We start from the raw sequence: 9,287 nt of genomic DNA on the forward strand, positions 1-9,287 counted from the left end.
GCCCGGCCGCCCCGCCCAGCGGCCGCCATTTTAAGCGATGCGCCGGCGGCTCGGTCAGACCGCGCGTCCGGCCGCCATCTCGGCGCCGTGGCGTGGAGAGTGGGGCAGAGACCTGAAGTGGCAGGTAGTGGCGCCATCTTGGGAGTGGCAAGGCCGAGGCGCCCCTGTCGCAGTCAGGGAGCAGTCTGGGCGCAGGCTCAGCCCTCTTTGGGGGACGTTGGGGAATGACTTGGCGAGCGTAGCGTATCCCCCCATCCCAGGAATAGTCAGCGAATTGTTGTGCCTCCTGGTCATCGGGGCGGCAGGACTTTTGCGTCTCAGCGCGACCTGGGCTGCCGTGTGAGGGCGAGCGCCTCCTGCCGTCCATCCCGAGGGGGTGATAATTCTGGACCTTCCGGCTACCTCCATGGGTGGGCTGTCCCCACTTTCCCCGCCCAGCCTGGGCCGGGCTTTTGAGGCCTGGAAGGACCCCAGGAAGCTGCTCCCTGGGTTAGGGAGGGGCCCGGCGAACTTCCGGGGAAAAGCAAGGCACGGTGCAAGATGGTTCGCTCCAGGGACGGAGGAAAGAGGAGACCCCCCCCCCCGACCCAGGGACCTAGGTCCACTTGGGCTCTGGGAGGGCCTGTAGGCTTGATTTCCCTGGCCGGCTGCCCTTCTACGGGGCTGCCCTACCGACGCCTACCCCTTACTTCCCCGGGTGTTGGGACACTGTCCTGCCTTGCCCCAGATTGTAGTTACACTAGAGCGAGAAAAAAATGAGGCTTTTTTCTCTCTTGCGTAACCAGCCCCTTGGAGGGAGAGCGCCTCAACTGGGTCCCTGAGGACGCGTCAGGCTCAGGGCGCCCCGTGAGCAGGTGGAAGGCCTCGGATGCCAAACAGCTGTGCAGTTGCGGGGCTGCAACTTGAGAATTCTCGAGAGGGCAGAATCTGAAGGTGCTGCTGCCTTGGCCCTGAATCAAGCTGGTGACTGACAACTGTTAACCTTAGGAAATAAAAAATGAGTTATTTCACCAGCAAAACTGGGCTTATCCGGGGATACCAGACAGTTACAATCCGCAGCAAGCAAGCTTCAGCAAGGCTATAGGCAAGCGCAGAGACCAAGGAGACTGTCATCAAGGAGCAACAGGGCTGTCGCAAGCAAAGTTCATTGGCATACGGTGGGAGGTCTAAGTATACTGGCTTTTCATTGGCTGGGCTGTGAGAGCCTCTCATTGGCGGAGCCGTTGCCAAGGGAGGAGGAAACCTTCCCCGTCGGGTTGGTGAAGAGCACCCACCTGGCGAGATCCCAGCTTGGGCTGCGATGCTGAGAACTCCCTCTGCTGGCCTCCCGACTAAACGAGGTTTCCATTTACTAATTTTTCACACGCAGGCTCTGGCCTCAGGCCACGAGGGATTCAAATCCTTGCTCTCGGCGCTGACTGCAGCTTTGGGTGAGAAAACTCGCGAAAGTCTAATGTCCTCTTCTTTAAGATGCGAGGAATGGCTGTTTGTCAAGTGTGTACGTTTTCATCAAGAATTGGTACTCAACAGAGGTTTCTAACACTGTGAACATAATTATTGTCATTTTGAGTTCTAGCCCCTGGCTCTCTGGAGCCGCCTCAGGTCCTTTCCCCTCCTGTGACTCTTCCCTCTCTGAGCCTAGGCAGCCCCTGCTCCCTGCTAGCTCCCCAGCCGCTGGCTGACCTTGACTTCATCACCTGAGTCAGGAGGCTGTGGACAAGTAACTGACGTGGCGGGTCCTCGGCTCAGGTCAGAGATTTCCATCTTAACCTCAGCATCTTTGTGCACAGAGATTTGGAGGCTTTAGATCCTGTACTGCTGAAGAGGGAGAGCATGGGGCAGGGAAGGGATGTGGACGGACCGTGGGAGGCCAGTCACGCTCTCAGAGGCATCCAGCAGACCTCCCAGAATGTGCCAGTTAAAGATGGAGTCCAAAGGGGCGCCTGGGTGGCTCAGGCGGTAAGCGTCCAACTTTGGCTCAGGTCATGATCTTGTGGTTTGTGGGTTCGAGCCTCACGTCGGGCTCGGTGCTGACAGCTCTGAGTCTGGAGCCTGCTTGGGATTCTTTGTCCCTCTCAAAAATAAATAAATGTTTAAAAAAAAAAAAAAAAAGCCCAGTGTGTGGGGAAAGGAGGGGCCTCCTTTCCACCTAGGATGTTGTGACCCGGCTGCACCTGGGCATATTGTCCTGACTCTCAGCCCTGCTGCCACGTACACACCTGCCTTGTTGGCTTTGCCCCTGCTGGTGTCACAGCTCAGGATGCCTACCGGGAGTCCCCCTGAGTGGACCCACACTCCCTCCCTCCGAGGCTCACGCCTGTCTCCACCCACCCTCGGGCAGACCACCTGGGTCAAATATCAGCTCGTTAACTGTGATCTCTGGCACGGCGCTGAGCCTCCACCCGTTGTCCCATCCGCGAAGGGGACGGACACACAGCTGGATTCCATAAGGCATTGGGGAGCATTAATGAGCCAACGCACACGGCACAGAGCAAGGGTTTGGGTAATGACTGGTGTCCGATTCCGGCGGTCTCTGCTGTCAGAGGTCACCCGGCCTAGGGGAGGTGGCGAGTAGGGCAGGGGCCTTGCCCGCCATGAGCCCTTCCCCTCTGGGTGTCTCTGTGAACCCCACGGTGCCGCAGACCTGGTGGGTCGGTTGTAGGGGGTGGACCGTAGGCCTTGCAAGGATGCCTCCTGCCGTGGGAGTGGGCTCAGGAGGGGCTTGAGGGGGAGAGGGGGCTGACCTCCAGCCCCCGCTCTGCGGCCTCACCGGGGCCATGACGGACGGCACCAGAACCTCAAGATGGTGGGTGAGCTGGCCGGCCCACTGCTCTTGGTTCTCTGCACAGGAAGGCTGTCTGGGCCCTTTCGGCCCCCTCACCTCGACCACCCAACGCTCAAGACAGGGACCCTTCTCTGGCCTCCAGACTAAGCTGGCGGGGTCTCGACCTAGTGGGCCTTCCCCTCCTTTTTGTGTTAAACGTTGATTAGTAATTGTCATCACCGGTAGTTACGAAGCGTGCCTCCCATTTGTAGAGTGTTTCACGACTACTGTCCTGGCCACAAGGCAAGACGCACAACCGGGTGTGGGGCCTGAGTCAGTTGCCCAGCTGCAACCTAGCTTCACCGCTTACCGGCTACGGGCTCGCGCTGTTTAACCTCTCTGGGCCTGTCTCCCCACGCGTGAACTTGAAAACGAGGGCACCTCCCGGGTGTCCCTAGAGCGAGCGAGAGCGCGCTCGTGCAAAGCACAGCATGCAGGCTCGGTGGGCAGAAGGGCGGGGGTCTCAGCCGTCCTCTTAGCCCTCCCAGCAGCCCGACATGGTGGGTGGTAGCAATTCAGAGGACACAGGGGAAACCGAGGCCAAGTCGGAACTCTTGGGGGAGGCTGGGCCGTCTGCTTGCAGCATCCCCAACTAGAGTCGGCGGACAGCCAGGAAACGCCTGCCTTAGACAGGAGCGCAGCGTCCCCCATGCTTGAGACTTCCCAGGACCACCCTTGCCGCCCCGGGTGCTCCCCTCCGGGCTGCACAGCCTCCCAGCCTGTCACCTGGTAGGTCAGGCAGCTGTGGCTGATGCAGGGCCAGGTTACCCCCAAGCCCCCACTGACCTTGCAGACAGACGGGATGCTCCAGCACAGGGCCCGGTGCCCCTGAGTCGGCTGCGCCGAGACCTGCCGCCTGCCCAGCCTCATGGAGCTGGTGCGGCCGGAAGGGACCGGAAGGGGCCGGAGCCCGTGCTAGGGGGCAGCACGTGGAGAGGCAATTGTGACCCCGCCCCTGCCGTTCCAGCTACCTCCGCGATCAGACCACCTGGGTTGGAATCCCACTCTGCCATCTACCAGCCACGTGCCTTTGGGCCTTAGCTTTCTCATCTGGCAAATGGGTGTCAGGTGAGGATCCCATGAGACGGTGCAGCAAAGCTCTCTGCATGGCATCTCATAAGGGCTTGATGAGGAGTAGCTGACCTCTTCTCGTTCCCTGACCTTCCCTTCCACGCCCAGATCCTGTTTCTCTGGCTTCTGGACTCCCACGTTTAGCTCCCAGTTCATGCTTCAGAAACACAGCGCTCTCTGAATGCGGACCCTTTACTCGAGTCACAGCAAGTCCCAGGCTGAAGCAGACTGGCTCCCGGCCCCTGGCTTGTTCCCACCTCAGTGTCTTGGGAGGCGTCCTGGGGAAGGCCCCTTAGCTGGCTCCAGACGGAGGGAGCCACCGAGGATGGCCGGCATCACCCAGCAGCGGTCACCAGGGTCCCCTTGCTGACATGTCCACAGACAAGCCCCATTCCGGACGCCCTGCTCCCCGATAACCACCCTCCAAGGGCGGTGAAGCTCTACCCCAGGTGGAGGGCCTGCCCCGCGTGGCTCAGGCCTGCCCCGCCAGGCTGCACCTTTGATGATGGCCTCCCCCATCCCATTCCTCCACTGGCCCTCGTAGCTCCAACGATTAGGCTTTGGGGTTTCCAGGGTTTGTTCCATTTCTTGTTCCTTCTGCAGTTCTAGAAACTGAGCTGTATCTATTGGGATGGATGGTCTTTGGCCTGGGAATGAGGAGATGGCAGGGAGGGGACTGGACCCAGGTCCCAGGCACACAAGGGTGGGCAGGGAGCCGCAAAGGGCCAGATGCAGGTGGGGGGGGGGGTCCTGGGTCTGCGGGCCCCTGCCACGGGGAGGACACAGCCCCAGACCCTCCCGCAAGTATGGTTATAACAACGGAACCAATCAGGCACAGCAGGAGTTCTGGCCAGGCCTGCCTGGGGGCTCCCGGCCCAGAGGGCATGATGCCAGGTGCCGAGGCCCCTGAGCCTTTCAGAGCACATGGCGCGCTCACCCAGACCCCAATGCAACAGGGCACGATCTGTATGTTTTCTGTTGCTGCGTAGTCAAAGACCAGCAACATGGCGGCCTGAACCAACACAAATTTATTAAGTCATAACTCTGCAGGCCAGAGGTCTGGGTGGGCTCCGCTGGGTTCAAGGGTCTGGTCTGGTGGGGACGCTGATGCAGGGGGGGCGGGGCGGGGAGGGGGGCGCTCCTCCGGAGGCTGTGGGGAGAACTGGGTCCCAAGCTCATTCAGGTTGTCGGCCAGCTTCCCTTCCTTGCAGTCGGGGCACGGAGGTGCCCCCTGCTGGCTGTCCGCCGCCGGGGGCTGCCCTCCGCTCCTGGAGGCCGCTCTCCTGTGGCTCCTCGCCAGCAGCTCCTCCATGTTCAAAGCCAGCAATGGAGAATCATCTCTCTGGGGCTGAATCGCTCTCACACTTTGAATTTCCCTGACTTCCTCCAGAAAAAGGCAGGCACACGGGCCAGACCGGGCACCAGCTGGCTTGCCCGCCTCTGGGTGCCCAGGCCCCTGACTGGAGCAGAGAAGGGTAAAAGTGAGCAGGACGGGGAAGGAGGAGTGTGAGACCCGGGGACGCAGGGGAGGCTCCAGGAGGAGGGCTGGCGGCTAGGGTTTGGTGAGCTCCAAGGAGGAGGCAGGGGATGGAGAGACGGATGGCCCGCAGCTTTCTAAGGCTTATGAGCCTTAAGTGGGAAGGGGCAAGGTGGGAGGGAACGTGCAGGTCCTCAGAGGGACCCCAGCCTCTGGCTCCAGCTCACTGCCTTAGAGGCTGAGGCGAGCCCGAATCCAGGGGCTGTAAGTGGCCACATTGGTGTAGACACCTGGACGGTTGGGCAGCGCACAGCCCTTGCCCCAGCTCACCACACCCACTAGGACCCAGCGCCCAGACGTCACACAGGTCAGGGGTCCCCCAGAGTCACCCTGCAGGAGAAAGTCAGGCTTAGATCTCAGCCCTCTGAAGATCTGGGATGGCATTTCTGGGGGTTGGGGGCCAGGAGGTACAGCCCCTGGGTCTTGGGTTCCAGGGAGCTGGGACGGGAGCCGGGTTCCAGGGGCTCCAGGCAGCTTCCCGCACCTGGCAGGCATCTTTGTGGCCCTCGACGTAGCCGGCACACAGGTTCCCGGGCAGCACTATGTGCTCCGCTCTGGGCACACTGGTGCCCACGTGGTAGAGGCGGTCACAGGTGCGCACGTCCAGCAGCGGCACCCTTACTCCCTGCAGAGGTCGCCACTCTGGGAGTGGCACTGGGGGGAGGAAGGGGGACTATAGGAGCGGGGGGGGGGGGGGGGGGCGGGCGAGGCAGGAAGCAGGAGTGGTGGGACCCGCCTGTCTGACCGGGAGGAGGTCTGGGTCCCTGGAGGTCTCGCTGGGTCCCGGATTGGGAGAGTGGGGGGCTCCCGGTCAGAGGGAGGTGGAGGAGGATCCCCTGTCCCTCCCCCACCCCCCCCACTGCCTCACCTCCGGGGTGGAGGCTGCCCCAGCCAGTGACCCAGCAGGGCGTTCCAAGCGGCGGGTGGGCCCCGGGCTCGGGCAGACAGACGGGCTGGATGCGGGCGCTCAGGGGCACCGGGCGGCTCAGCTGCAGCAGCGCCAGGTCGCCACGGCCGTTACCCTCCGAGTAGTCTGGGGGGAGCAGCACCCTGCGCACGGGCGCCGAGAGCGCGCCGTGCGAGGCGGGACCCAGGCGCAGCGCCCCAAGGCGCACGCGGTACTCCGACGGCAGCACCCGCCTGCGGGACAGAGGCGGTGCTGCGGACGGCGGCCCCTCCCCGGTCCCCGCGGCACCCCGGGCCGCCGCATCCCCCGGAGCCGGCCTGGCGGCGCCCCTGCACCCCGCTGACCTCGGGAAGCAGTGCGCCGCCGTCAGCACCCACTGTGGGGCGATGAGCGAGCCCCCGCACACGTGCGCCCCGCGGTGCTGGATGCTCGCCTGCCACGGCCACTGTCCGTCCCGAGCGTCCCGGCCCCCCACGATCCGACTGGACACCTGGGGCTGCCCGCAGGCTGCAGGGGACAAGCAGGGCGCGAGGATGGGCGGAAGACGGGGGGGGGGGGGGCGCGCTGGCAGGCACGTGGGATCCTGCGATGGGAGAGGCGCAGGGCCAAGGTTAGGGAGGGGGTGGCGCCAGGGGCCCGGAGGCTTCCTTACCTGCAGAGTCCGGTGTCCCAGGAGCTCCTGGGGGAGGAAGGAGGGAAGGGACCGGATTATGCATTTGGTGTCAGATAACAGGGGGAGAGGGAGAGGGAGGGAGGTCAGAGACTAGGAAGGAGGATGAAACACATTTGTGGCACCGACCTGGAGCCAGGCTTTTGTGCGATCAACAGGTTACCCGACTTAACCCTCCCAGAGCACTGTGAGGCGGGGGGACTTGTACCCCTTACGCAGATGGGCACATGTGAGCTCGGAGAGCCCAAGGTCAGTGACGGAGAGAACCTGGACCTTTGAAGCCGAGATTAGGAACCGCAAAGTGCTCTAGGGGAACCAGGCCGGGGAGGGGTAACACGGGACACTGGGAACAGCCCCCAGCCCCTGCCCCACACCCACCTAGCAGCAACAGCAGCGGCAAAAGCTGGAGGCGGGAGGCCCCCCTCATTCTGTCTTCAGACCTGGGCCAGGGAAGGGTGACACCGCTCAGGGTCTGGACTCCGGGCGGTGCCTGCAAGGAGAGGAGGGTCCTAGCCCCAGGCCCCAGAGGCCCTCTGTGTTCCCTCAGCCCCTGGTTGGCCCTGGACGTATCCCAGGGGCACAGGTCCTGTGCACCTCCCTGTCCCCGCACCCCAGGGACCATGACTGTCCTCCAACCCCTGCAGGCTTTGGGCCCCCCCGGCCTCCACAGGAGCCCTGGAGCCTGGCCCCTGCCCCCTGACCTATTTCCATGAGCTGCCGGCTGCCCCTGAACTCTGCTCTTACCTGCATGGCCGGTGCCCTCCCTGCTGACTGGGCAGGGGCAGGACCTGGGGGCTTAAAGGGACTGGGGGTGTGTGGGCCTGGCCAGGGGGTGATTAAGGAGGCCAGGGCGGGGCTGCGGCTTCACCAGTCCTGCCTCAAACAAAGATGCTTTGAGCAGCGCTTGTGAGGTGGCAGGAAAGGGACACCTGGGTTTGTCAAAGGACGCCCGGCTTGGGCCGCGGTGCTGACAGCTTGCTGAGGGCCGGGCAAAGCCAGGGGCGGAGAGCTGTGGTCAGGCCAGGAAGCTCTGGAGAATCCTTGCCCGCTCATCTGTGAACCTGATCCCAGCTCCCAGCTCCTTACAGCGCCGGTCACGGGAGCAGCTGACTCGACTGTTCTGTCCAGAAATCCGGGAGCGGCCCACAAGGAGCCCCAGCCAGACTCTGCCCTGCACTCAAAGTGGGAAATGGCTGCCTCGGGGCTGGCCAGCACTCTTTCTTGCTTGACCAGAAGCAGAAGCCGACTTGACCTTGGGACACAGTCCACTCTTGGATTTGGTGTGGCCAGGACAGTGAGGCTGCTCGGAGAGTGAACCCTGGGGACACACAGCCATGTCTGGGGGCGGGCGCCAAACTTGATGGGGGAGCTGTGGCCGAAAGGCTGAAAGCCTGTCCCGCAGGGGACCTGGCTCCCTGCCTGTTGGAAACTAGGGGCACGGGGTGGAGGGCACAGATGACAACACTCATTCTGAGAAGCTGGCTCGTGCAGGGAGGGGCCAAAACTGGTTGAATAGCCAGTAGAACCCCTGGAAAGGGCCCCCAAACCCAACCCTTGTGTCAGACTGAGAAACTGAGGCACAGACCTCTGCTGGGCCCACGTCCCCTTCAGCCCTCACCCTTCAGTCCCATGGCAAAAATGGCCCCTGGGGAAATGTCATGTGCTTGCCCGGGGAGGGGACCTGACTCACAGCTGAGTCCACGCTACCTTCTCTGGCACAGACCTGCCCCCAGTCTCAGGAGAGGACGAACGACCCAATCTGGGGCCACTGTCCCGGTGACACGTGACCCGGACCCAACCAGAATCTCTCCCTGGGACTTTTACCCTGGAAAGAGAGAGGACCCGTTGGAGGCCTGAGGGTGGGGCAGCCATGGCCATGGTCACAGGCGAGGACTCTCAGCTGGCCTGAGAGCCTGGAACCTTCCACACTGAGAAAGAGTGCCCTGCGGTGTTGGAGCTCCTAGTCCGGGAGTCCCTGCCCTTCTCCCAACTGCCTTTTCTGCCTCTGACATGACTTTCCTGCACTCATGCTAGTTCTAGGGGATTCTGTTGCTTACAAGGTCTCTAAGTGCCAAGGATGGAAACAAAAAACCACAACTCTATAAACAGCTCCTGATGGCCCAAGACCACAGTCCATCAAGGGAGAAGAGAAGATACGTTTCACAGCCTGTCGCCCTGCGCGGGCGCGTCACGGTGGCAGTGCCCAGCCCACTGCCTGCAGCACGGGACTCGTGTGACAAATGTCCAGCCCTACCCTCTGTACCTGGTGGCAGGAGGA

At 62.7% G+C, this 9,287-nt stretch overlaps 2 protein-coding genes across 2 annotated transcripts in view; both read right to left on the reverse strand.

Annotated features, from left to right (window-relative positions):
- The window catches only part of ELOB (elongin B), a 5,394-nt gene extending 5,012 nt beyond the window's left edge, over positions 1-382 (reverse strand). The window contains exon 1 of the mRNA XM_040459317.1: positions 113-382. Coding sequence (XP_040315251.1) covers positions 113-367 — 255 coding nt within the window. The 5' untranslated portion in view covers positions 368-382. The remainder of the gene's footprint in view (positions 1-112) is intronic.
- A 4,528-nt stretch (positions 383-4,910) lies between these two features.
- On the reverse strand, positions 4,911-7,486 carry LOC121019360 (serine protease 33-like). Its single transcript, XM_040458728.1, has 5 exons — positions 7,352-7,486; positions 6,684-6,846; positions 6,301-6,572; positions 5,917-6,086; positions 4,911-5,762 (listed from the first exon to the last, which is right to left on the reverse strand). Exons 1-5 carry the CDS (start codon positions 7,434-7,436, stop codon positions 5,604-5,606), a joined length of 849 nt encoding a protein of 282 aa, XP_040314662.1. The 5' UTR covers positions 7,437-7,486; the 3' UTR covers positions 4,911-5,603.
- Positions 7,487-9,287: the final 1,801 nt, after the last annotated feature.

The sequence above is a fragment of the Herpailurus yagouaroundi genome, unplaced genomic scaffold, assembly GCF_014898765.1.
Source record: "Herpailurus yagouaroundi ecotype Mexico unplaced genomic scaffold, PumYag 222, whole genome shotgun sequence".
Taxonomy (NCBI): domain Eukaryota; kingdom Metazoa; phylum Chordata; class Mammalia; order Carnivora; family Felidae; genus Herpailurus; species Herpailurus yagouaroundi.